General features: G+C 47.0%; 1 protein-coding gene across 4 annotated transcripts; it reads right to left on the bottom strand.

Annotated features, from left to right (window-relative positions):
* Positions 1-2,132: 2,132 nt before the first annotated feature.
* Positions 2,133-27,819, bottom strand: Znf496 (zinc finger protein 496). 4 transcript variants are annotated; one of them, XM_048357289.1, is made up of 10 exons: positions 27,719-27,819; positions 27,362-27,536; positions 25,265-25,385; positions 24,508-25,037; positions 23,970-24,153; positions 14,504-14,577; positions 7,000-7,132; positions 6,383-6,490; positions 5,276-5,389; positions 2,133-4,776 (listed from the first exon to the last, which is right to left on the bottom strand). In XM_048357289.1, exons 4-10 carry the CDS (start codon positions 24,895-24,897, stop codon positions 4,022-4,024), a joined length of 1,758 nt encoding a protein of 585 aa, XP_048213246.1. In that variant the 5' UTR covers positions 24,898-25,037; positions 25,265-25,385; positions 27,362-27,536; positions 27,719-27,819; the 3' UTR covers positions 2,133-4,021. The 4 variants fall into 4 exon arrangements, with proteins under 4 accessions (XP_048213246.1, XP_048213247.1, XP_048213248.1 ...); XM_048357290.1 differs by having other exon boundaries at positions 24,508-24,934; XM_048357291.1 differs by lacking the exon at positions 25,265-25,385.

Genomic DNA, 27,819 nt, shown 5'->3' with positions numbered 1-27,819 from the left:
GAGATCATGCCCCTTTGTTTTCTGTGTTCTAGGCTTGTCTCGCTCAACATTATTTGTTCAAGTTCTGACCATTTCCCTGCGAATAACAATATTTCACCATTCCTAATCGCTATGTAGTATTCCATTGTGTATAGGTACCATATTTTTTGGATCCATTCATCTGTGGAGGGGCATCTGGGTTGTTTCCATATTTTGGCTATTGTGAATTGTGCTGCGGTAAACATGGAAGTACAAATGTCTTTTTGATATCTTGGGACCTGTTGTTCAGGATAGATGCCTAGCAGTGGTATGGCTGGGTCATAGGGTAGGAGACAAGCACTCTTGCCACTAGGCCATATCCCCAGCCCCTCATTTGGCTTTTTCTAAATTGCATCTTTTATAATAATAATAGATAGGCAGACAGATTGATCTATATATCACTTTTTGGGAAAGTTCTAATAGTTATTTTAGTAAATAATCAAGCCTCAAATTTACAAATGGCCAGTGCTAAGTGGCACCATGGCTCAGAGTGATGAGTGCTAGCCTTGAGCAAGAGAGGCCAAAAATAGCACCCAAGCCCTGAGTTCAAGTCCCACAAATGACAAAAAAAAAAAAGAGTAATTTTGGCTGGGAATGTGGCTTAGCAGTAGAGTGCTTGCCTAGCATGCATGAAGCACTGGGTTTGATTCTTCAGCACCACACACAGAAAAACCTGAGTACTAGCCTTGAGCAAAAGCAGCTCAGGGACAGTGCCCAAGCCCCGCGTTCAAACCCCAAGACTGGCCAAAAAATAAATAGCCAGTGCTATAGTTAGGATATTGAGTGTCCCTAAAAGGTGCAACATGGAAGGCTTAGTCCTGTCTGGGTTTTACTAGGAGGTAATTGGAAGAGGTGAGGCTGAAGGGAAGTTAAGTCATTGGGGATGAGGGACTCTTACCATCTTTTTTCTTTCTGCTTCTCAGCTGCCATGAGCTGAGCAGGTGACTCCACAACATGCTCCCTGATATGATGTTCAACCTCACCACAGGCCCCAAATCAAAGGAGCCAGCTGACCATGAACTGAAATTGTGAGCCAATTTTTTTTTTATCTTTTTAGTGTGATTAATCCAGATATCATATCTGTAATCTTAGTAACCAGGAGGTTGAAATCTAAGGACTGTGGTTTGAAGCCCATCTGGGCATACAAATTGAGTTATCTCCAATTAACTAGCAAAAAGCAAGAAATTGGCATGTGCCAGAAGCTTACCCATTTAATCCTAGCCACTCAAGAGGCTGAGATCTGAAGATCATGGTTCAAAGCCAACCCAGGCAGGAAAGTACATGTACCTCTTACTTCCAATTAAATAACAAAAAGCAGGACATAGAACTGTGGCTCAAGTGGTAAAGCACCAGCCTTGAACAAAAAAAGCTAAGTAACAGTTCCTAAGTCCTGAGTTCAAGCCCTAGTACCAGCACACACGCACATGCACGCACACACACACACATTCAAAGCCAGAACTGGAGGTATGTCTAAAGTGGTAGAGTGCCAACCTTGAGAGGAAAATGCCAAGTCATAGCTGGGCACTAATGGCTCACACCTAGAATCCTAGCTACTCAGGATACTGAGATGTGAGGATCATGGTTTGAAACCAGCCTAGGCAGGAAAGCCCATGCAACTTCAATCTCCAATTAACCACCTAAAAGCCAAAGTGGAGCTGTGGCTCAAGTGGTAGAGTGTTAGCCTTGAGCAAGTAAGTTTAGGGACAGGGCTCCGGCCCTGAGTTTAAGCACCAGTACCAACACCAAAATGAAACAAAAACATAACAGCAACAAAAATTAAATAAACAACAAAATAACAGAGTTACACCCCTCTGTACATCATCTTTATTTTTAGGCTAGTCCTGGGGCTTGAAATAGGAGGCTGGGCACAGTCTCTGAGCAAATTCTTTTGCTCAAGGCTAGCACTCTACCACTTGAGCCACAGAGCAACTTCTGGCCTTTCCTATTTATGTGGTACTGAGAAATGGAACCCAGGGCTTCATGCATGCTAGGCAAGCACTCTACCACTAAGCCACATTCCCAGCCCCATCACCTTTATAATAATAAAAAAAAAAATTAAAAGCTACTCCCCTTTCCAGGTATATCAATACAAGAAAGACTATTTAGAAACCAAGACATTTAGCAGTTTATTTCATGTTCCAAGTAGGACCAAATAATTTTATTGCATTTACTATTCCTGGGTATATAGATGCAGCTACTCAGAAATAGAAATTTAGTTATAAAATCATATAACTCTTTCAGTTTGGGTAGAGGCTTCTTGACATGAAAATCAAGTGACAAAGAGCACCAGGAGCCTTAAATTCATCTTCCCAGGCTTCCTGTCTGCCACAGAACACAAAGGAGCAGCCTGGTTACAGTGTTCAGGTCCAGCCACAGCTATACCCAAGCCTCGACGCCTTGTCATCACGAAGCCTGGCCCACTTCACCAGTCTGTCAGAATAATTAAGACCGTGTTTTTGATTGCTTGAGGTCTTACTACCTACTATGTCACTCACAGTCCAGAACCCCAGGATTTGATCTCTAAAGGTTATGAAGATTCTTCCATCCTAACAATAGCAGCCCTGAATGAGAATTATTGGGTTTGGATCCTACCTTTGTTGGAATGGCAAACAAGTCAATTGAAGCTTGTACTGGCTCATCTGAATCAGGACCAACAACAGTGCCATGATGTTATATGGAGTTGTGGCTTGAACTGTGTCCTCAAAATCCCAAGGTTCAAGTCCTGACCCCTAGTACCTCAGAATGGGACTTTAGGAAATGGTCACTGCAAATACAGAAAAGGTTATACTGGCACAGGTAGGATGGGCCCTGAGCCAGGGACTGGTCTCCTTATCCAAAAGGGAAATATGGAGACAGACACACATGGAGAACTGCTGTGTGCACATGAAGGAAAAGGGTGTAATGTGACTACAAACCAACAAACCTGGGACAAGACCAATTCTCCCTCATATCCTCACAAAGAACCAGCCTTGCTAACACCTGACTCTGGAAATGCAGCCGAGTCCAAGTATAGTCTCCTGTTGTTTGCTACCATGGTACAACACTGGTAGGAAACTACCCCAGCCAGTCTCCAAGTCAGTATCTATGTAGGACATGACTTCACAGGACCTTCTGTTCAGCAGAAGAGCCCTTCTCCAGGACTGAGCTACACGGCCCCAGACAGAACAGGGGAGGAACAGGGCCATGACAACTCAACTTCTACCACACATTTCCTAAGGACCTTCAGGATTAAAAGAAAAGGATAGGTTGGAGTAGGTAGACAAGTTTAAAATGGGAGCTTTGCCTGGAATGAGCACCCCATCCGTAATACTCAGCTGCCAGAGCAAATGAAAAGGTCTATGTCTCTCTCCCACTCCAAGGAGATCTGGGCCCCCCTACACACAGACTCCAAGCCCAAAGGCCTAATGATAGTCTCGGATCTGTGGGGTAATCCTGTGGACAGGGTGGGTTGGCACTGGTTTCTGGTAACAGGATATAGCTCAGTGTATTTGGCCCTGCTCTCTACTGTGTCCTAGTCCCACACTGTCTTCCTGTCAGCCTATCATCCCACTGTCAGCTTCTCACTGCCAGACAGGAAATGCAGCAACCCTAGAGCCAGGGGAAGATGTTCAAACAGGGGAGGATAGAAGGGAGTATGCTGGAAGAGAATATGCTGAGGAATGGTTAGCAATCACTGAGGGGGTCAACTGAAGTAGGGGGCAGCCACCCCCCACCCCCCAGGATCTAGGGAATACTAGAGGGAGGGTCTGTTAAGACACACATATGGAGTATGCTAAAGCTGGTAGCGACATGACTCCCCTGGTTTTTGGCACAGCAGAATCGGAAGGAAGGCTGGTTAGGCCACTCTCCTTGTCTAGGGAGGAAGGGGACTCCCATGGCACCAGAAGTCGGACACTACCTGAGAGCAAAAGGCAGAAGGAGCTGCAGTGTCTGTCCTGGGGCAGGTGCGTAGTGCATGTGGGGCAAGTGACCACTCTGAGTGGGGCTGCACCTAGTGCGGGGCTCAGTAGGAGTTCAGGGCCTGCTTGGAACGCCGCTTCATGTGCAGGCGCTCATGGCGGAGGAGATCGTAGTTATGCACAAAGCTCTTCACGCAGTACCGACACCGGAAGGGACGCGCCTCATCCTTCAGGTGGAAGGTGCTGCGGTGTCTGAGCAGCTGGTCCTGCCGCTGGAAGCCCTTCCCACAGTCACGGCACTGCACGCTCGGCTTGGCCTTGCTCTTTTCTAGCAGGGGCTCGGTACCCTCGCTCTCCGACGCGTCTTCCTCTCTCTTCTGCACTGGCTCCAGTCTGTCTGGCTGCACGTGTATCCGCCTGTGCGAGAGCAGGTGCGCATTGAGGCGGAAGCTCTTCCCACAGACGCTACACCTGTAGGGCTTTGGGGTCTCGTGGGTTTCCAGGTGCCCGTCCAGGTCCTCGCTGTCACTGAACAGCTCCCCGCACACCGAGCACTCGTGCGGCTTCTGCTCCCTGCGGCTCCGCAGGTGCCGTATGAAGTTGACCCTCCAGCGAAAGATCTTCCCACAGTTGGGACACACGTAGGACTTTTGGGAGGTCTGCACTTCACCCCCCACCTCAGCGCTGCTCCGACGAGAGGCAGGAAGGCTGGGCTGCTTCTCTGGGCTGCTCCTCCGCTCCTCTGTGCAGTACGAGCCATGCTGGGAGTCCTCATCCCCAGAGCTGGACAGGACAATCTCTATGGTCACTTCCTGGTCGAGGCTGTTCTTCAAGGATGGGGAGGATGAGTCACCTCCAGCTACAGGCAATCAGCGTGGGTCAGTGGTGCCATCCAGCCACATCCCACCCTAGAAACTCTGTCTAGTAAGGCTCTGCTTGGAGAGCTCCGTGACCAAAGGGCTTAAGGTACACTGCAGGGGCCACTGGAGCGTGAGAAGGAAACACCTGGGGCCACACCAGGACCAGTAAATGTGTCCTGTGAAATGTATCCCAGGCCTTCTGTGCACAAGCCACCTCACTTATCTATCCAAGCACAGAAAAAGTCTGTCAGGATCATGCCAAAGACCTCTGGGGCCAGAGGGCGCCAGATGCCATGTGTGAGCACCAGGGACAAAGACTTAGCAAGTTATACACAATAACTAAAGTGATCTGTGGCTGCAAATCTTGCAGTGAGACCCTAGCCCTGCACTGCTGTTTCACATTAAGGTTGCTTAATGTTCCCAGACCGCCCAGAGTCACTGAATTTCACCTCCTGCCCCTGTACATGCCTGGAGCCCCACACTCCCCACCCCCCTTACCTGGGCAGTTGCTTTGATTGAGCATCACTTGCTGACAGGCCTGGGGAGCTGACACTTGTAGCTCTTCCCACTTCTTTCTTTCATCCACCTGGAATGGCTGAAGACTGGGAAAGTCTTTCCAAAAAAGAAAATGGGAGAAGTGATTGTCTTGTGCTGTTACCACTACCTGGAGCCAGAAAGGAGGCCAGGCTGAGTTGAGGTTGTGGGGCTTCCCACTGGGGCCTAGCAAGGAAGTAGCCACTCCATGTTGCTGACTGAACAAAGCTAAGGGTAAAATGTGCTGATACCATCAATTTGAGTTCTGAAGCTAGACAGGATCACTGTAGATCTTGGTCAGTTTATCTTTGTAGCCACCACAAGTAATGGCTTCAACTGCAAGGTTCTCTACACACAGACCTGCAGACTCTCTACAAACACGGCCCATGTAGTCTGTGGGGCAAAGACCAGAGGGATAGGAGCTACCACACCACGCCAGAGGCTCAGGGTACTTGTTCCACATGAAGATGGTTCACCAGAACATGACCACCTTGATGCCACACAGGAGTTCCAGGGCTGCTGCTCACTGAACACAAAGCTATTTCTCCAAAGGGGCAAGCTGTTCACAGCATGACACAGAGGTTACAAGCATGCATTTTAGACGCACAGAATGTGTGGTGGACAACTGAACACCAAGACAAGGCCTACCCCCTCTCCACAGCACTTGTGTAAAGGTAGGTAAAAGGAGCAGAAGGCAAAGTGTCAGAGGGGCTATGCTCAGTGCCTGATCAGGAAGAGACTCCCCCAGTGGCTTGGCTTGTCCCAAGCATCTTGACTTCACTCCTGGAGGGCTCACTGGCTTGTCAGTACGAATCAGGTGCTGCTCTTATAGGCAGGGAACTCCTGTTATTTATGAGTTCTTGGTAAAGGGAGAACAATCCATGTTGATGACAAAAAGAGAATCCAATTGTTTTAGCAAGTCAGGGACAAAGCAAGACATGGAACATCACCAACACTGTGTAGAGGATCTAGATGAGTGGCTGAGGACTATGGGAAAATAAGGGAGCATCCCAGCTCTGGTGAGAAAAAAAACATGTCACTTTACACCACCCACTTCTGGATCATACTCACCCAAATAGGAGACCTGAGGCCCTTCTTTGTCCTGGAGATCCTGAAACTCTGGAACCTGTGGTTCATTCTCCTCTCCCTGGGAAAGATCTGGCTGGGCTGGTGCTTCATCTGTTTAGAGAGGGGCAGGACACACCTAGATTTGTGACATGTTCCTGCAGGCAATCAGGGCCAGGCCCAGTGTGGGGCTCCCCATCCAGCCCCTGAGGGATGACACAGTCAGGGACCAGGAGGGGATGAAAGGTGTGCAAAGTCCAGGGCAAGCAGGGAAGGGCAATAGAGGCAGCACACTGGAAGGACAGCACAGGCCCAGGGCAGCTCTCAGAGGACAATCTTGTAAGTCTGAAAAGAGGCGATAGGGCAAGAATGATTGAAGAAGAATGGAAATGCTGAAATAGTCATATTTGGTTTTATAGGACAGACTGGGAAGCCTGGCCTACATGTGCAGTGAAGTAGGTGGCTACAGAGACCCTGCACAATGGCCTCCTCTCAAGGTTGGAAGATGAACAGTAAGACTGGATGCTGTGCCCAGTGTCCTATCTTCCAGGAGGAAGATACCGACTCAGAGCGAGACCTCCTCCAGTTCCTTGTCTTGGTGAGCATAGGGAGTTAGGTCTTACTTGGAGGCATTGAGACCCCATAGTCCTCCCCAATGATGAACTCTCCGTAGAAGCCAGTCTGAGCAGGGTCTAGAAGGGACCAGTCCTCTTCAGAGAAGCATAGGATCATGTCCTTGAATGGAGAAACCCGGTTCTGAAACCATAGAAGAACAGAAGATCTCAGTTTAGGGATGAACTAGGTATCTTATTCCATTTGGGATGCTATGACCAAACACTATAGACTGGTGGCCTCTAAACAACAATTCTGTCGATTCTGGAAGCTGAAAAATCCAAGATCAAGGTACCAACAGAATAGGTCTCTTGTAAAGATCTGCCTTTTGGTTCAAAAATATGCCTTGCCATGCACTACTGGCGCATACCTATAATCCAAGCTACTCAAGAGACTGAGATTCTGATAATTATGGTTTGAAGCCAATCTAAGCAGGCAAGTCCAAACTACCTAAAAACCAGAATTTGAGCTAGGTTCTGGTGGCTCACACCTGTAATCCTAGCTACGCAGGAGGCTGAGATCTAAGGATCAAGGTTCAAAGCCAGCCCGGGCAGGAAAGTCCAGGACTTATCTCCAAATCACCTCCAGAAAACCAGAAGTGATGCTGTGGTTCAAGTGGTAGAGTGCTATCCTTGAGCTAAAGAGCTAAGGGACAGCGGGGAGAAAAAAAAAAAACAAAAAACTAGAAACAGAGTTGTGGCTCAAAGTAGTAGAACACTAGTCTTGAGCAAAACAGCTCAGGGACAGCACCCAGACCAAGTTCAAGCCCCACAACCAACAACAAAAAAAGTCAGAAGGCAAAGAGAGTAACATTCTCCCTAGAATTACACTTGATGGCTCTGCATACTGCCCTATACCAGAAAGATCCTTTCCAGATGTGAGCCCTAGGCAACCAAACTCAGGGTATTTTCTCTGTGACTCATGTGTCCCACAGAACACTAGGTGAAATGATTCACAGTGGCCTCAGGCGCCATATGACCAGAGAAAATGTTACTGATGAAAAAAAAAGAAAAAAAGAAAAAAGAAAATGTTACTGATGGCTCAAGTCAAGACCAGGCTTCTCTGAGCTACAAGCTGCTGAATCTTGCTATGATCCTTATACTTAGTTTGGACTTACTATAGTAATTTTGTTTTGGGGAATTTTGATTGTGTTACCCAAAAATCAATCCTTTCTGTGTTTTAGATTATCTAGTCTAAGTCATATTGTCTTAGCTGCCAAAAATAAGAAAGAGAGAGAGTATGTGTGTGTGCGTGTATACTAGTCCTGGGGGCTTAATCTTGGGGACACAGTGCTGACCCTAAACTTTGTTCTCAAAGCTAATGCTCTACCACTTGAGCCACAGCTCCACTTCTGGGTTGTTTTTTGTTTGTTTTGGGCATTTTTTTGGGGGGTAGATAGTTGGAGATACAAGTCTCATTAATTTTTCTGCCTAAGCTGACTCTGAAGTACGATCCTCAAATCTCATCCTAAGTAGCTAGGATTACAGGTATGAGCCACTGGTGCCTGGGATTCATATTTTTATATAGTTATTTGAAATATCCCTTTTGCCCAGGCAGGAACAGGCAATTTCTTAAAAAAGGATTTCAAAGCCAGGAACTGGATGCTCACTCCTATAATCCTAGTTACTCAGGAAGCTGAGATCAGAAGATCACAATTCAAAGCCAGCTTGGGGGGAGGAGGGGGGAGCCTGGGAATATGGCCTAGTGGTAAAGTGCTTGTTTCGTATACAGGAAGCCCTGGGTTTGATTCCTCAGTGCCATGTATACAGAAAAAGCCAGAAGTGGCGCTGTGGCTGAAGTGGCAGAGTGCTAGCCTTGAGCAAAAAGAAGCCAGGGACAATACTCAGGCCCTGAGTTCAAGCCCCCAGACTGGCAAAAAAACAAAACCAAACAACAAAGCCAGCTGGGTCATAAAGTCTATGGCACTCTAAATCTCTAATTAACTAGCAAAAAGCCAAAAGTAAGGCTGTGAATTGAGTGGTAGCCAGCCTGCAGTGAAAAAGCTAATTACAGGCACTGAATGAATGAATGAATGAATGAAATCTTCCTCACACTAGGAACTAAATGCCAGGCACTAGTGGCTCACACATATAACCTTAGCTATTCAGGAGGCTGAGATCAGTTCAAAGCCAGCCCAGGCAAGAAAGGCCATGAGACTCTTATCTCCAATTAACCAACAGAAAACCAGAAGTGGTACTGTGGCTTAAAGTGGTAGACCTCTAGCCTGGAGCAAGAGTCAGGAACAGCACCCAGACCCTGAGTTCAAGCCCCACAACCAACAAAAATATTTTTAAAAAAACAACTAAAAGCCCTGGATACTATATCTAAAACAAAGACTCAATAAAGAGAAGAGAAGGCAATAGATGACCCAGGCAACTTTGAACCTGAGGAACATCATGGTGGTGAGTTTTCTTTTTGCCTCATATATACCAGACTTGAAGTTGAAGGAGGCGGCAAACCAGACACACCATGAGCACAAACAAGAAAACAAAACAAATAAAACCCTAACAGAAGCTGCTTTCTCAGTCACAGGGCCAGAAGAGAGGCAGCCTACCAAGACAGACCGAAGAACAAAGAGAAATGTACACTTCTCATCAGGCTGCCATGAGGCATCCCAACACCACTGCAGGGCAGTCTCAGAGAAGGATGAGTAGGAAGCTGGAATTCCCTCACCCATGTGATCAGCAGAGATCACAGAGAAGCTGGAACACCTTCCACTCAGGTATTGGAAAAAGAATGCACTCACTTCCCTTTTAATGGAGACCAGGTAAGAAGCTGACTAGTTCTCTCACTGGAGATTTTGTCAAAATAAAAAAACAGGGTTGAGGTTGTGGCTCAATTGGTAGAGCTCCTGCTCTACCAGAGGAGCTCTACCAGAACAAAGTCCTGAGTTCAAACTCCAGTGTGTGGGGGAGGTGTGATGGATGTTAATGATTAAACTGAAGGAATTTTTTTGTTTTTTTAATTTATCTTATCCCAGTACTGGGGCTTGAACTCAGGGCCTGGGTGCCACAGCTGAGGTTGGTGTTTTTTTGTTTGTTTTTGTTTTTTTTTAACTCCAAATTAGAGTTCTACCACTTGAGTCATAGCTCTCCACCTGGCCTTTCAGTGATTAATTGGAAATAAATCTTTTTGTGCCCCAGTCATCTTGGATAATCCTCAGATCTCAGCCTCCAGAGTAGGTAGGATTAGAATGAGCCACCTGCAACAAACTTCAGTAAGATTTTAATCCCATGAGAGATTGGTTGGTTGCTCATGCCTGTAATCCTATCTACTTAGTAGGCTGAGACCTGAGGATTGAAGTTTGAAGCCAGCCTGGGCAGAGTCCATGACTTTCTTTGGGGGGGGGGGGGCCATTCCTCAGGCTTGAACTTGTTAGGGCCTAGACACTGTCCTTGAGCTTGTTTTACTCAAGGCTTAAGTAAGATCTTATCCCATAAAATCACAAAGGCTACAGGCTAAGGGGTGGGGGGTGAGGGGGGAAATCACACTTTTTTTTTTTTTAATCAAGAATCAAAACAGATTTCAAACAGAAAAAAAAGACAGATGCCAACACTGCTATGCAGAGCTGCTCCTAGGAAGACAAATGAAGATGCTCCCAAGAGCAATAAGGACATTCAAAACAAATGGAGGCTGGGAATATGGCCTAGTGGCAAGAGTGCTTGCCTCCTATACATGAGGCCCTGGGTTCGATTCCCCAGCACCACATATACAGAAAATGGCCAGAAGTGGCGCTGTGGCTCAAGTGGCAGAGTGCTAGCCTTGAGCAAAAAGAAACCAGGGACAGTGCTCACTAGGACTGGCCAAAAAAAAAAAAAAAAAAAAAAAACAAATGGAAAATAAGCGAACAAACAAACAAAAAAAACAGACATAAGTGGCTCTTGCTTATAATCCTAGCTACTCAGGAAGCTAGAGATCTGAGGATTGCATTTCAAAGCCAGCCCCAGCAAGAAAGTCTGAAAGACTTTGGGGGGGGGGGGCGCGGGGAGGACTGTGGGACTTGAACTAGGGGCCTAGGTGTGCTGTCCTTGAGACCTTTGTGCTCTAGGCTGGCGTTCTACCACTTGAGCCACAGAATCACTTCCAGGGGGCTGGGAATATACACTAGTGGCAAGAGTGCTCGCCTCGTATACATGAAGCCCTGGGTTCAATTCCCTAGCACCACATATACAGAAAATGACCAGAAGTGGCGCTGTGGCTCAAGTGGCAGAGTGCTAGCCTTGAGCAAAAAGAAGCCAGGGACAGTGCTCAGGCCCTGAATCCAAGCCCCAGGACTGGCAAAAACAAAAACAAAAACAATCACTTCCAGTTTTTCAGTGGTTAATTAAGGATAAGAATAGTTGTAATCCTAGCTACTTAAGAAGCTGAGATCTGAGAATCACAATTCAAAGCCAGCCTGGGCAGGAAAGTCTATGACACTCTTATCTCCAATTAATCACCAAAAAAATCATTAGTGGAGCTGTGGTTCAAAGAGGTAGAACACAAGCCTTGAACAAAAAAGCACAGGGACAGTGCCTGGTTCCTTAGTTCAAGCCCTACAACAAACCAAAGAGGGAGGGAGGGAGGGAGGGAGGAGGGAGGGAGGGAGGGAGAAGGAAGGAAGGAAGGAAGGAAGGAAGGAAGGAAGGAAGGAAGGAAGGAAGGAAGGAAGGAAGGAAGGAAGGAAGGAAGGAAGGAAGGGAAAAACCAGGCACTGGTTGGTTGCTCAGGCTTGTAATCCTAGCTACTTAGTAGGGTGAGAGCTGAGGATTGAAGTTTGAAGCCAGCTGGGCAGAGTCCATGACTTTTTTTTTTTGGCCATTCCGCAGGCTTGAACTTATTAGGGCCTAGCCACTGTCCTTGAGCTTGTTTGACTCAAGGCTAGCACTCCATTTGAGCCACAGCACCACTTATATCTTTTTCTGTTTATGTGTTACTGAGAAACCAAAACGAGGCCTCATGCATGCCAGGCAAACACTCTACCCACTAAGCCACATTCCCAGCCCCCATTAGACTCTTATCTACAATAAACTAAATGGCACTGTGGTTCAGAAGGTAGAGCGCCAGCCTTGAGCATAAAGAAGTTCAGGAACAGATCCCAGGCCCTGAGTTCAAGCCCCAAGACCAACACAGGAAGGAAGGAAAGAAGGAAGCGGGGGAGGGAGGGAAAGGTCCACCCCGGAAGGCTCTACCTGGTTAAGTCTCCACCCAGCTACCTGGGTAACTAGCATACCTGGAGGCAGTTACTTCCCCCTTCCTTGAGGTCACATCCTAATCCACCTGACCACACCTTCCAGCCCCTGCCCTAGATAAGGCAGGACAGGACTGGGCGGTGGTCCCTCCCTTCTCTCTGGCCAGGCAGTTCAGTAAAAAGCTTTCTCTCCTGCCTGAATGCCACTTGGGCAACCTACTTCATTAACTCTTACAGGAAGGGAGGGAGGGAGGGAGGGAGGAAGGGAGGGAGGGAGGGAGGGAAAAAGATAGCTAGAAATTTCTACAAAGAAACACAACATAATAGAAATAATTACAGCTGGGGCACTGGTAGCTCACGCCTGTAATCCAGCTATTCAGGAAGCTGAAATGTTAAGATCACCAGCCCAAGCAGGAAAGTCTGTAAGGCTCTTATTTCCAATTAACCAGCAAAAAGGCAGAAGTGGAAATGGAGGTATGAGTCAAGTTTGTGCACTAGCCTTGCACAAAATAGCTAAGCTGCTGGGCCCTGGTGGCTCATGTTAAGATCTGAGGACAGGGTTCAAAGCCAGCCTGGGCAGGAAAGTCCATGAGACTCTTACCTCCAATTAACCACCAGAAAACAGGAAGTGGCCCTGTGGCTCAAAATGATAGTGTGCTAGCCTTGAGCAAAAGTGCTCAGGGACACCAGGGTACTAGCTCAAGCCCCAAGACTGACACCCCCCTACCTCACCAAAAAAAAAAAAAAAAGAAAGAAAGAAAGAAAAACAAGACCAGGGCTGGGGATATGGCCTAGTGGCAAGAGTGCTTGCCTCATATACATGAGGCCCTGGGTTCGATTCCCCAGCACCACATATACAGAAAATGGCCAGAAGTGGCGCTGTGGCTCAAGTGGCAGAGTGCTAGCCTTGAGCAAGAAGAAGCCAGGGACAGTGCTCAGGCCCTGAGTACAAGCCCCAGGACTGGCCAAAAAAAAGAAAAACAAGACCATAAGGCATGAGGCCATTTAACAAATAACAATGTATACACATACATACACACACACACACACACACACACACACACATACACAAGGATAAGTAGAAAAGTAAGCACAGAAAGCATAATACTGTGGTAAAAGCTCAGTAGATGGGCTCAATAGTAGAAGGGAGGGGACAGAAGCAAGACTAGGTCAGTTTAATGAGAAAAATACAGTCAGACATTGATGGCTCATGCCACCAGGGGTGATATATTCAAAAGTTTATATGAAACACAAATGAACTTTATGTTTAGAATCGAGTCCCATTCCCAGGCATCTCAATATATTAATGAAAATATCCCAAAAGCCAAACTCTTCTGAGCCCAAGAATTTTGGGTAAGGGAGTTGTCTGTTCTCTTTTTCTTTCTGACAGTACCGAGCTTTGAACATAGGGCTTAGTGCTTACCAGGCTGGTACTTTAACACCAGCGGCCCAGCTGCTGTTCATAATCTATCACTGGGAACAATGAAATACAGCAAGTTCAAACCTTCTAGGAACAAGTAATACTATGGTAACTCAACACCACACCAGCAGTGAAATGTGTAGGAGGAAAGTAAAGAGGGCTAGTTGGAAATGTCAAGATGTCAGCTGCTGGGAGCAGCTAAGCTGGGGGGCTGGGCCGGGGGGGGGGGGGTGGTGGGAGAGCACCCACAAGCAGCCCCCAGCAACAGCCCCTTAGAAAACCCAAGGGAGCAAGCCTTGCAAAGAAAGACCCAGGAAATTCTCTTGTGACCACCGGAGTTATATAGAATTGCCTATGTGTTCTTCTTCTGCTATTCCCTAATACCTCTGAAATATAGCTATTGCTTTTTTATTTTTTGTTTTTGTTTTGCCAGTCCTGGGGCATGAACTCAGGGCCTGGGCACTGTCCATGAGTGAGCTTTTGCTCAAGGCTAGCACTCTACCACTTGAGTCACAGCACCACTTCTGGCTTTTTCTGTTTATGTGTACTGAAGAATCATACCCACCCAGGGCTTCGTGCATGCTAGACAAAGCACTCTACCATTAAGCCACATTCCCAGCTACAGCTGTTGCTTTTAAGATTATATTAAAAACATGCTGTGAAACAAAGAGCTGAGCATCTCCTCTTCACAAGAGAATCTAGAGATGCTCAGAGGTCTGTGGCTAAGGACGCCTGGCCACTCTGTCACCACTGTCTGCACAAGGCAGCATGAGATATGGCTCAATCCAGTCCTGCTCATTTTTCCGGGCTGCGGCTAACCATCTAACAGCAAACTGGCCAAGGTCCCAGGAAAGCTGCCCAGCCCTGTGATGTAGCTCAGAGAGGCAAATGCCAGGTTTTCAAGGACTCTGCAGGAATTACTCACCAGGGGCAGTTGGCAGGTAGTCACTGGCTGGGCATCCCTCATACTCTCCTCTTGAAGGACAACATCCTGAGGAACTGAAAGAGATTGAAAAGTGTTCAGAAGGGAGCCGGGCCTGGCACCCTTACCTCTTGGGCTCCTTAGGGCTTGTCTACTTCCAATTTTGCAAGCAAAGAAAATTTCAAGTGAAAACCAATAGCCATTCTTGATGCTTTTCCTAAAACTCAGGTTTATTCTCACCTGGAAGATAAGAAGCACAGGAGAAGTGCTTTGCAAACCACAACATTTCAGATATGTACCATTTTGGCTACCACAGGGATGCCTGGGTTAAATATAATTAGCTACCTGACCTCACCTCAGGACTTCAGTTTTGTTGTCTAAAATACAGGGAAAACAAACTGGGCACTGGTGGCTCGCACCTGTAATACTAGCTACTCATGAAGAAGAGTTCTGAGAACAATGGTTCTAAGGCAGCCCAGGCAGTATAATCTCTGAAACTCTTCTCTCCAAATCACCAAAAAAAAGCCAGAAGTAGAGCTATGACTAGCCTTCAGCAAAAGAAGCTCAGGAACAGTGGCCAAAGCCCTGAATTCAAGCCCCAGGAATGGCACACAAAATAAACTAACAGCCAGGCACCAGTGGCTCACACCTGTAATCCTAGCTACTCAGGAGGCTGAGACCTGAGGATCATGGTTCAAAGCCAGGTTCAAAGCCAGCCGGGGAAGGAAAGTTTGTGAGACTCTTATCTCAAATCAACTACCAGAAAACCAGAAGGAGCCTTGAGCTGAAGAACTCAGGGACAGCACCAAAGCCCAGAGTTCAAGTCCCATGACCGAAAAAAATAAGTTAAACCAACAAACAAACAGAAAAATTCCAGAGCTGGGAATATAACTTAGTGGTAAAGTGCTTGCCTAGCATGCATGAAGCCCTGGGTTTGATTCCTCACTACCACATAAACAGAAAAAGCCAGAAGTAGAACAGTGGCTCAAGTGGCATAGCACTAGCCTTGTGCACAGAGAGGTTCAGGGACACAGCCTAGGCCCCAGGACCAGCAAAAAGCAAAAAAATAAATAAATAAAAAAGGAAAAGAAAGTACCAACAAGGACCAAAGGGGAATGAGTCTCCACGGGACTCTGGTCATCACATACATTTACATAAAGAACACTTATCCACTGCCAGTAAGAACATGAATCTCAGCCATTAGAGAAAACATAAGAGGGTCTCAAAATGAAAAACAGAATTACCCAACAATCTAACAATCCCACCATGAGTCTCTAAGGAATGAAATAAAAATGTCTCATGTTCACTGCAGTACTTACAATAACCAAGGAGTGGAGTCAACCTAGGTATCCTAGAGCTGGTGATTAGATAAAGAAAATGTGCTATGTATACACAATGGGGTACTATTTAGCCTACACTAGTAAGGTAGTATTATCATTTGCAACAACACAGATCAAGCAGCAGGATCTTATACTATTTGAAACAAGCTTCAAATAGAAAGACAAATGCTGCCTGATCTTACTTATGTTGAGTCTAAAATGTTGATATTAGATTGTGGTGGTATACCCTTATAGTCCCAGAACTCAGGAGGCTGAAAGGCTCAGAGTTTGAGGACAGTCTGGGCTACATAATGAGACATTGTCTAAACAAACAAAAAAATACCAAACACCTGTCATATCAGCTATAGCTGGGAGGCATAAGTAGAAGAAAGTAGTCCAAGCTGGCTCTAGCAAAAACATCAGACTCTATCTGGGAGGCATTATCTTAAGTGGTAGAGCATCTGCCCCACAAGCATGAGGCCCTGAGTTTAAAACCTAGTACTAAAAAATTAACACATTTTTGAAAAATCAAACTCAGACTGGGTGCTAATGGCCTATAATCCTAGCTATTCAAGAGACTGAGATCTGAGGATTGTGATTCAAAACCAGCCCAGGCAGAAACAAGACTCTTATTTCTAATTAACCACAAAAAAGCCAGAGTAGAGCTGTAGCTCAAGCAGTAGAGTGCCACACCTTTTGAATGTGAGTGAGCATGAGGACCTGAGTAGCCCCAGCACCAGAAGGGGAAAAACACAAAGTGAGGAGAAAAGGTAATAAGGAAAAAGAGAGTAGGAGGAAAGAGAAAGGAAAGGTGGTAAAGGGAAGGGAAGGAAGAGAAGGGAGGGAAAAGTGAGAATCGTTTCTGTCAGAAGCTCCTGGAAGAGTACCGGACAGGACCTAAGCACCATCTCCTGACTGAGCTCAGAGTGGGACTTTGGAAACACCTCACTTCTTGTTTTGGGCCTTCAAGGCCTTTGCCATAATCTAATGTTTCTCTGTCTGGAAACTATGCCTCGCTCAAGCTCTGCCAACAATGACCACATACCTGGTCAAAGGCTCAACTAGGGTCTGGGAATGTGGTTTAGCAGTAGACTGCTTGCCTAGCATGCATGAAGCCCTGGGTTCGATTCCTCAGTACCACATAAACAGAAAAACCCAGAGGGGCTGGGGATATAGCCTAGTGGCAAGAGTGCCTGCCTCGGATACACGAGGCCCTAGGTTCGATTCCCCAGCACCACATATACAGAAAACGGCCAGAAGCGGCGCTGTGGCTCAAGTGGCAGAGTGCTAGCCTTGAGCGGGAAGAAGCCAGGGACAGTGCTCAGGCCCTGAGTCCAAGGCCCAGGACTGGCCAAAAAAAAAAAAAAAAAAGAAAAACCCAGAAGCAGCACTGTGGCTCAAGTGATAGCCTTGAGCAAAAAGCACCCGAGGACAGTACTCAGGCCCTGAGTTCAAGCCCCAGGACGCAAAAAGGAAAAAAAAAAGGTCCAACTAGGTAAAAATTATGTTTCCAAAGATGCCTCCTGTCAAGACAGGGGATTCAGTAGCAGAGTGTTTGATTCTTGTGCACAAGGCCCTGGGTTTGATGATCCCCAGCACTACACACAAAAAAGTTGTTCCTTTGATAGACTAAAACTTATGAGAGTTTACTACCTATATACAACTCTCAGCTTACAGAATATAACCCAGTCCACCTAGAATATAATCCAAGGTCACCTGTTAAGTCAGTCATATCAAAGCTAGCACTAAAGCCAGGTGCCAGTAGCTCACACTTGTGATCCTAGCTGCTCAGGAGGCTGAGATCTGAGGATCACAGTTCAAAGCCAGCCTAGGCAGGAAAGCTCATGAAATTCTTACCTTTAAATAACCACCAGCAGCCAGAGTGGCACTGTGGCTCAAGTGGTAAAGTGCTAGCCTTGAACTAAAGAGCTCAGGGATAGCACCCAAGCCCAGAGTTTAAGCCCCAAGACCAAGGGGGGGAGGAGGAAGCTAGCACTAGAAGCCAGGATCTTGTTTGGGACAGTAAGTCTACAGGGACCCAGTCGGGACAGGAGCAGCCAGTGAACATGGGTTGGGAGAGAAATTAGAACAGTAACTTGGTCGGGGAGGACTAGTGCAGATTAACTCTGGGGGCCTAAGAGAGGACAGTCTTCACTCTGCTGCCTGCCTGGAGAGGAGGTCCAGTTAGGTGGGCATAGATTGAAGGAGGAGTTTTTTGTTTTGGGTTTTGTTTTCAGGTGTGTTTTTTTTTGCCAGACCTGGGGCTTGAACTCAGGGCCTGGGCACTGTCCCTGAGCTTCTTTTGCTCAAGGCTAGTACTCTACCACCTGAGCCACAGCACCACTTAAGCATTGGGTTTTTTTGTGCATATATGGTACTGAGGAATTGAACCCAGGGCTTCACACATGCTTGGCAAGTACTCTAACACCAAGCCACATTCCCAGCCCAGAAGGATGTATTTTTTTGTGTTCAATTTTGAGGCTTGTGTTTTCATTTTTTATTTTACTTTTACTACTCAGCATAATAGAAAAATATAAAAGGATATGTTTTGAGTACAAAAACTATGCACAAAGTCATAAGTACAAACCATATACAAAGTAAGATAATTCATCCAGCTAAATAACATAACATAACCTCACATAACTTATCATTTTTTTGAGATCATTTTGCACTCAATACTATGGCCATTAAGCTATATACCACAGACCTCCTGAGTTTACTCATCCTGTCTAATTGAAACTTTGAAACTTAGACTTCTCTGTTCCACTATATATTAATTTTCTTAATTGCTGGTCCTGTGGCTTGAACTCTGGGCTTGGTCACTGTCTGAGCTTTTGTGCTCTACGCTAGCACTTGAGCCACAGTGCCACTTGTAGTTTCTAGTTTCTTTCTGGTTAATTGAAGATATGAGACTCCTGCATTTTCCTGCCCAAGCTGGCTTTGAACCACAATCCTTAGATCTCAGCCTCCTGAGTAGCTAGGATTATAGATGTGAGCTACCTCCACCAAGAGTACTATTTCATTTTTGTTGTTATTTACTGTTATTTTAGAGGTGATCCATAGCGGGATTGCACTGGTTATTTTTGAAGTAATATTTCATTTTTACATCCAGGATAGCTTCAGCTGTGATCCTCCTACTTGTGCTTCTGTGTGTCACTGGAAGAACAAGTGCTCAGCCACTGTGCTCCTTCTTTAGCTAGAATGACAGGCAACACCACTCTACCAAGCCATCCATTGAGATGATACTCAAACTTTCATCAGGGCTCAGAAGAAAGGTCCCATGAACTACATCTCCACCTCCCAAGTAGCTCAAATTATGGGCTTAAGCTACCATACCCAGCTAGAAGGAGTATTTTATTTATTCATTTATTTTTTAACCCAGGGCGTGGGCATTATCCTTTAGATTTTTCACTCAAGCCTGGTACTTTACCACTTGAGTCCATTTGCAGCTTTTTGGTAAGAGTGTCACAGAGTTTTCTAGTTGGCTTCATATCATGATCCTCAGATCTCAGCCTCCTGAGTAGGATAACAGGAGTATTTAAATTCTGCTCCTGCAAACCTACTACTTTGACCTTGATAATATAAGACCACTATCAGTGTCACACTTGGGATGTCATGATAGAAGGCTTCAGCACAAAGCCTAGCATTTCCAACAGACCTTCAGGATCAGAAAGATAATTGTGATTGGTAGCTTGTTCAAGTCTTGTTAACTCTTTTTTGTTGTTGTTTTGTTTTTGTTTTTGTTGCCAGTCCTGGAGCGTGGACTCAGGGTATGAGCACTGTTCCTGACTTCTTTTGGCTCAAGGCTAGCACTCTACCTCTTGAGCCACAGCGCCACTTCCAGCTTTTTTTCTATATATGTGGTGCTAAGGAATCAAAGCCAGAGCTTCATGTATACCAGGCAAATATTTTACCACTACGCCATATTCCCAGCCTTCTTGTTAACTCTTATCACAGCAACTCTGTATAATAACTACTGACCAGGCTGACTCAAAACCCATAGGTGGAGGAAGTGGTATTGTGGTTCAGTTTGTGCTCAAAGCTAGTACTCTACCTCTTGAGCCACAGCTCTACTTGTGGTTGTGTGTGTGTTTGTGTGTGTATGTGTGTGTGTGTGTAGATAAGATTACCTCAACCCCCGAGTAGCTAGGATTACAGGCATGAGCCACTAGCAGCGGCTCCATGAAACTATTAGCTCCAACTAACTACCCCAAAAAGCCAGAAGCTATCATTCAAACAGTAAAGCATTAGCCTTGAGCAAAGAATCTCAGGAGCAGCACCCAAGCCCTGAGTTCAAGCCCCAGTATTGGCACAAAATAAACTAAAAACCATAGGTGGGCCAGGCACTGGTGTCTCATGTCTGTAATCCTAGCTACTCAGGAGGCTAATATCTGAGAACTGCAGAGCCAGAAGTGGCTCTATGGCTCAAGTGGTAGAGTGCTAGCCTTGAGCAAAAAGGAGCTCAGGGACAGCAACCAAGCCCAGAGTTGGACCTCCAGGACCCACCAAAAAAAATTTAAAAAGACAGAGACAGAGAGAGAGAGAAAGAGAGAGAGAGAGACAGACAGAAATCACAAGGCCAGGGCTTGATCCTCCACAGCAGGGCCTCTTCCGAGTACTTCCTCTCCAATGCACCAGGTTGCTTTCAAATGGACTGTTTATTTGAGCTTCTTATGCTTGGTATGAGCTAATAAACTGTGGCTCTTTCAAATTTCTATGCTGAAGTTCTACCCTACATACCGCAGAATGGACAGATAGCATTTGGAGAAAATGTCTCTACAGAAGTAATTAAGTTAAAATAGTCATTAGTATGGATGAAAATTCAACATGACTGATGTCCCTAAACAGAAGAGATAAGACACAGAGGAACAACCTTGACCAGACACAGTAAGAAAGCAGCTGTCTATAAGCCAAGGCAAGGAGCCTTAGAAGAACTCAAGGCTGACTTGTCCTTAACCTCAGTTTTCTGATTAACTGTGAGAAAATAAATACCCTCCCCTCCTCGTCTGTGGTACCATGGTATGACATATCTACCCAGAAAACTAATATACCTGTTACCACTTTTGTTTTTGGCCATTCCTGGGGCTTGAACTGAAACTGGCTCTATCCCTCTGTGCTCAACGCTAGCACTCTACCACTTGAGCCATGGCACCACTTCCAGCTTTTTCTGTTTACATGGTACGGAGGAATAGAACCCAGGGCTTCATGTTAGGCAAGCACTTTACCACTAAGCCACATTCCCAGCCCTTGTCATGACTTTTAACCAAGCAGGGGTTGAAGAGTTATCTGCTTTGTACAGAAGACATTATTACCCTTTCACATGTATGGAAACTTAACAGACTTACCAAAAAAAAAAAAAAAAAAATGCTGGGCACCAGTGGCTCACATTCTTTAATCCCAGCTCCACGGGAGGCTGAGACTTGAGGATCACAGTTCAAAGTCAGCCCAGGCAGGAAAGAATGTGAGACTCTTATCTCCAATTAATCACCAGAAAACCAGAAGTGGCACTGTGGCTAGGTGGTAGGGCGCTAGCCTTGAGCTGAAGAGCTCAGGGACAGTGCCCAGGCCCAGACCCAGAGTTCAAGCCACACAACCAAGGGAAAGGAAAAAAAGAACAGACTGGGAATATGGCATAGTGATAGAATGCTTGCCTAGCATGCATGAAGTCCTGGGGTCCATTCCTAGGTGCCACATAAACAGAAAAAGCAGGAAGTAGTGCTGTGGCTCAAGTAGAGTGCTAGCCTTGAGCAAACGAAGCTCAGGACAGTGGCCAAGCCCTCAGTTCAAGCCTCAGGACTGGCAAAAAAAAAAACAAAAAACTGAAAAGCTTATTATATCTCCAAGTGTTTACATAGTTCTGTAATCCCTGCATTTGAGACCAAGAGTTTGAGGCTAACCTGATCCACACAGCAAGCCTGTGTCTCAAAACAACAAACTTGAAAACCTGAAAAAAGTTTTTTTTCAGTGCTAGAGATAAAACAGTGTCTCCCACATGTTCCACAAATACTCTACCACTCAGCTCCCTGCCTAGCCCACTGAGTAGCCTATTACAATGTCCAGGACTCTTCTGCAAATGACAAGAACTGGTCCTGATCTCCAGAACTCTCCATTGTAACGAAAGAGCAATGTGGCAACTCTAGCCTGATAAACAACAGGCCACAGATACTCTTCAACCTGAAAGTACCACAGCTTCCCATGAAGTTGGCTAGTAAGCCCAACTGGACTAACTACAGCTCAAATGCATTCAGACAAAAAAGAACAGAACTAGGTCTATACTGAACATATGCAACTCTTACTTATACAACATTTACATTGTATTAGGCATTACAAATAACCCAGACACAATTTAAAGCATGGGAAGATATGCCTAAATTATGCAAATACTATGCAATTTTACTGAAGGAATGTAAATGTCCTTGAGCTTTGAACTGGAGTGTCCTGGAACCAATACCCTCAGATATCACAGAATGGCCCAATTTAGCTTAAAAAATACAGGACACTCAGGCCTCATGCTTAATACTTTACTAGTTGCACTTTAATTTAAAAGGGGAGGAGGCTGTGAATGTGGCTTAATGGTAGAGTGCTTGCCTAGCATGCATGAAGCCTTAGGTTCGATTCCTCGGTACCACTTAAACAGAAAAGGCCAGAAGTGGCCCTGTGGCTCAAGTAGTAGAGTGCTAGCCTTAAGCAAAAGAAGTTGAGGGACAGTGCCCAGGCCCTGAGTTCAAGCCCCAGGACAGGCAAAAAAAAGAGAGCTGGGTGGCAGTGGCTCATGCCTCTAATCCTAGCTACTCAAGAGGCTGAGCTTGGAAACCCTTTCCACCAAGATGGCATTGAAAGCAAAAGGAGCTCCTGCCCCTCATAAAGTTGAAGCCAAGGAAAAGGCTTTGAAAGCCAAGGCAGTGCTGAAAGAAGATAGGCACTTCACCCATTTTCCAATGGCCCAAAATGCTGGAGACAGCCCAAATATCATCAGAAGTATGCCCTGAGGAGACACAAACTTGACCACTATGTTACCATCAAGTTCCCCCTGACCACTGAATCAGTCGTGAAGGAGACAGAAGACAACAACACACTTGTGTTCACTATGGATGTAAAGCCCAACAAGCATCACATCAAACAGGCTGTGAAGAAGCTCAGTGACACTGATGTGGCTAAGGTAAATACTGTGATCAAACCTGATGGAGATAAGAAGACATAGGTTCCACTGGCTCTTGATTATGATGCTTTCTTTAGATGTTGCCAACAAAAATGGAATCATCTAAACTCAGTCCAACTGGTTAATTATATACATTTTTTTTACCATTAAAAAAAAAAGTTAACTGAAAGACAAAAAAAAAGGGGGGGGGGCTGCGCTCTGAGGATCATGGTTCAAAGGCAGTAAGTAAAGCTCCTAAGACTCTTATTTCCAATTAGCCACCAAAAAAAGCCAAAAATAGAGCTGTAGCTCAAAATGATAGAGTACTAGCCTGGAGCTAAAGAAGCTCAGAAACAGTGTCTAGGCCCCATGTTCAGGCCAAAAATAAACAAAAACAAAGTGAAAAGGAGGGACTGGAGGCATGGGCCAAGGAGTAGAAGACCTGTCTAGCAAGCATGATGCCCTGAGTTCAAATCTCAGCACCATTACAAAAGGAACAAAAGAAAAAAAAAGGATGACTACTATCTCCATTGGACAGAAGACAATGAGACTAGAAGGGTCAGGACCATGCTCCAGGTCATCCCTACGAGGGGATTCAGAATCTAGCATATCTGGAGACAAGGCCACTGATACGTTCTGTACAGCTACTCAAAACTCCATTTCAGTAGTATCTAGGTCCCTACACTGCAGAGAACCCTGTACTGTACACTGAGGCCAGTCTGGAATTATTTGTAGCATCATATTGACCCTGTGAGCCAAAGTTGCCTAGCAAAGGAAATGTACATGACCTGCTCAGGCCACAAGCCTTGGTTTATAGTGACAATCCCTGGCTGTCTTCACTGACAAAGCCCACAAGAGGTACATTTTCCAATAAATGAGACCTACATCTTGCGAAATTCTCATTCAATAGTGTAAGGGAAGGTCAAATCATTGTAATTCTGTCTCCTCAGGAGAAGTATAGATGTCTCCCACCGACACAGCCACCACACCACACATTCTATGGGCTGCATACCTGGGTCTTCGCAGAGCTGGCCTGGTGCTCTACTTAGGAGCCCTAGGCCCTGTGTCAGAGCTGCAGGCTGAGCATCCTGGCTCTTTGTGAGGTCATTCTGGGGTTCCATTGGTAACCGCTCCTGCTCTTGGTCCAGAGGGCCATCCCCATCATCGATCACCACAGGGTCTTCACAGTGCTTGAGCTGCAATCCCAGAGAGTTATTCAAGGCTAGGTAGAAAGGACCCTGGCCAAGGTTCAGTCAGTAGGCTCCGTAAGGGCCTAAGGAGAAACCTTCTCTACCTAGTGACCATGCATCCCATAGCTGGCCACCAACTGTTCAACCTGAGCCTTTAACAAGGCTTTCAAAAGGATGCTAGGATCGTGCCCAAATCAGACCCCTTAGCAAGATTTGCTTTCCTAGGAAGCAAACCTCAATCTGGGCCTGATATTAAAGGACATGCCTCTAGACACAATTCCTCATACCCTACCCCTACCAAAACCCTGAGCCCGGGCTATCCAACCAGGTTCTCCTTCCCCCAGCCTGCCCCCTGCTCACCCACTGCCAAGGTCTCCCTGGCTCCCGTTCCAGTGCCTCCACTGCAGCCACGGCCTGCTCGCCATTCTCGGGCTCCTGGGCACGCACCCAGCTCTGGATCTCCCATGGTAGGATGGCTAGAAACTGCTCCAACACGAGGAGCTCCAGGATCTGCTCTTTGGTGTGCCTCTCCAGCCGCAGCCAGCCCCGGCACAGGTCCCAGAGGCGGTGCAAAGCCTCCCGAGGACCTGCAGCCTCCTGGTAGCGGAAGCGGCGGAACAGGCGCCGGGAGGACTCGGGGCTCGGAAGCTCCCCCTGAGGGGTAGGGTTCTCTCCAGGAGGGCTTCTCATTTTCCTGGGCTCCTCACTTTCCTTCGGAGCCAAGACTCGGGGGCATAGGGCTGTGGGCATGATGGGATTTGATGGAGGTCAGCGGCAGAAGACGACCCTATTTCCAAACAGAAATCGCTGGCTTCAATGCTCTGGTTTCCTGAGGTCGTTTCTGGGTGGTGGCAGACAAAGCCCACAGAGACCAGCCCTTTGGAGAAGCCCTGGGAAATGTAAGGAGTGTCTATGTGATTTGTCCTTACGTATGGGGACACAGAGAACGATAACCCTTCCCATCATTATCATTGGTTGTAATTCCCTAACTGGAGAGGTGAACGGATCTTGGAGAAAAGTGTTGGCATTTCAGCAGAGCACTGGTATTTCCAGCATCCCAGGGGCCAATGAGACCATGTGCAGGTAGGTAAAGGATATAATTAAGGCTCTCAAGTACCTTTGGGGGCCAGGTCCTTCTGGAGAGAACCAAAGATGGACAGATGTACAAAGCAGGCCACTATCTTCATGCTCTGGAGTTGAAGTCACTGTCCTGGCTCTTGAGAACTTTATAAAATAAGCTGGGGGGAGGGGAGGAAGACAGACATGTATGGGAAGAGACTTCTCAGCAGGGGCAAGGGGAGGAAATCCATTCTGCTGGTGGTCAAGGGCTGAGGGCCAGGACTACATCCTGGACACACAAGAAGCTAGAATTCATCTTGCCCAGAAAAGATTACTTTAGAAGGCAGAGATTGAAACATAGAGGAAGAGAAGACTCTCAGAAATGGAGGGACCAGAGAGGAATAACATTGTATTTTAAAACCAGCTAGGCGCTGGCGCCTCATGCCTGTAATACTAGCAACTCAGGAGGTGAGAGCTGAGGATTACTGTTCTAGGATAGCCTGGACAGGAAAGTCCATGAGACTCTATCTGAGAAAGCCAGAAGTGAAGCTACTCAAGTGGTAGAGTAGCTAGCCTTGAGCACAAAGCTCAAGGACAGCACCCAGGCCATGAGTTCAAGCCCCAGGATTGGCACAAGTACGCACACTCACATGCGTGTGCACGCACACGTATAAACACAAAACCAGCACTAAGGCTACAGTGTGGCTTGGTCTAAAGCACCTGCCTAGCATGTGCAAGACCCTGGGTTCTATCCCCAGCACTTCAAAAAACAAAATAATAACAATTGGCTCTTTCAGACAAGCTTTCTGCTCAACTCAGCCAACTATCTGAGTAATCTTTATCATATTTAAAGACAACTTGAGGGGCTGGGAATATGGCCTAGTGGCAAGAGTGCTTGCCTCCTACACATGAAGCTCTGGGTTCAATTCCCCAGCACCACATATATGGAAAACGGCCAGAAGGGGCGCTGTGGCTCAGGTGGCAGAGTGTTAGCCTTCAGCGGGAAGAAGCCAGGGATGGTGCTCAGGCCCTGAGTCCAAGGCCCAGGACTGGCCAAAATAAGTAAATAAATAAATATAAAGACAACTTGACTTCAATCTTTCCTCCATCCTCTTTGACCCTTGCTCTTCATTGCCCAAGGCAATGGCTTACACCCCACAGGGAAGAGAATATCCATGGCAGAGCTCTAGCTCTTGAGGAACTCCTGGTCACCACAACTGGCCACATTCCCAGGGTGGGGCTGTTATTAAGCAGACAATCCAGCCAACACATACAGGGCCATAACAGAAACTAGGTTTCTACATCTGACTATTCCCTATTCCCAGATCCACACTTTGGGACACTCAGAAAGTACACTGCCCTCAGGCATGATCCACAGGTATAATCATAGCCACTGACCATTAGCAGTCAGAAGGTAGGATCTGTAGGTAACTCCCTATTCTAGTATCATCCTAACCTCTGGTAGCTCAAAAGTACAGACCTCACTCCCACCCAGCAAAAAATCAACTGATGCCAAAGAAAATCACTAAGTAACTATGCTGATCCTGAGAACCAGAAACCTCTGGACTTCCTTCAGGTTCCCAGCCAAGACATACAGACCTGCTTAAGGGGACTCAGAGTAGAGCTTGCTGGGGCCCAAAACCACCCTCCCCACCACGGAGTTCCCCTTCCACTACCACCATCAGGAACCTAATCTGCACCCCACCCATCTCCCTGCTGGGCTCTGATTACTCAGGTCCCAGGGGCACAGGCGCCTCAGCATCCAGTTCCTGCAAGTGGGGCAGGCCTCGGGGGCATCTACCTAGGTACAGTGAGGCTGGTTTCCCTTCGGTCGCTCTGGCACCCTGCGCCGAGGAGGCTCAGGAGGAAAACCAGATGAATGAACTAACATTAGTTATCAGGGGAGGGTTCTCACAGGGGCGGGGCTTGACTAGAGCGGTTACCCTAGGAGGGACGCGGCAAGATCGGCAGAAAAGAGTGAAGAGAGGAGGGCATTTTAGGCCAGGGAAATGGGAGGCAACCTCCTCCACCCCACTCAGGGCGCGCGCACTACACACACACACACACACACACACACACACACACACGCCTCCAGGATAACACACACACACACACACACACACGCCTCCAGGATAACCCGCTCTGGTCTGCTCACCTCGCAGCTTGCAAGTCCAGAGTAACAGCAGCTCCTCATCCTTCCAGCTCTATCTCCTGGGTGGCCCTGTCGAGGCGGGTCCTCCGCAGGGAGCAGACTCCGTCTCTGGCCAGTCCAAATACGGTCCCAGATCATCCAGAATGCTACGGCTCGGCTGGGGAGCCAATGGAGCCGCCTGAAAGAAAACAACACAGCTTCGTCCTCGCCCGAACAGCGCGGACACCCAGCTCCGCGCGGGGATGCAGCGCGGGAGGAGGCAAGAGCAGGGCTGGGGCTCGCGTACCGCGCTGAGAGCCAGCCCGGGCGCGCGGGCAGCGGGGCCCAGGCGCGCGGGCAGCGGAGCCGACTCACACTCACCGCCACGGTGCGACCCGGTTGGCGGGCCGCGCAGGCCGGGCTGCCGCCGAAAGGAAAGGCCGGAGCCCTCCGGCTCCCTCCCCTGGGACACTTCCTGCTCC

The sequence above is a fragment of the Perognathus longimembris genome, chromosome 11, assembly GCF_023159225.1.
Source record: "Perognathus longimembris pacificus isolate PPM17 chromosome 11, ASM2315922v1, whole genome shotgun sequence".
Lineage (NCBI taxonomy): Eukaryota > Metazoa > Chordata > Mammalia > Rodentia > Heteromyidae > Perognathus > Perognathus longimembris.
This window is presented reverse-complemented; position numbering and strand designations above follow the sequence as displayed.

What these genes read in the sequence shown, in the direction of transcription:
- Znf496 (XM_048357289.1), bottom strand. Translation starts at nt 24,897, where the DNA reads ATGCCCACAGCCCTATGCCCCCGAGTCTTGGCTCCGAAGGAAAGTGAG. An exon ending in CCAGCTCTGCGAAGACCCAG is followed by an intron (nt 14,578 to 23,969) that starts GTATGCAGCCCA and finishes AATCTCTTTCAG; the next exon opens with TTCCTCAGGATGTTGTCCTT. An exon ending in GCCTCAGGTCTCCTATTTGG is followed by an intron (nt 5,390 to 6,382) that starts GTGAGTATGATC and finishes TTTTTTGGAAAG; the next exon opens with ACTTTCCCAGTCTTCAGCCA.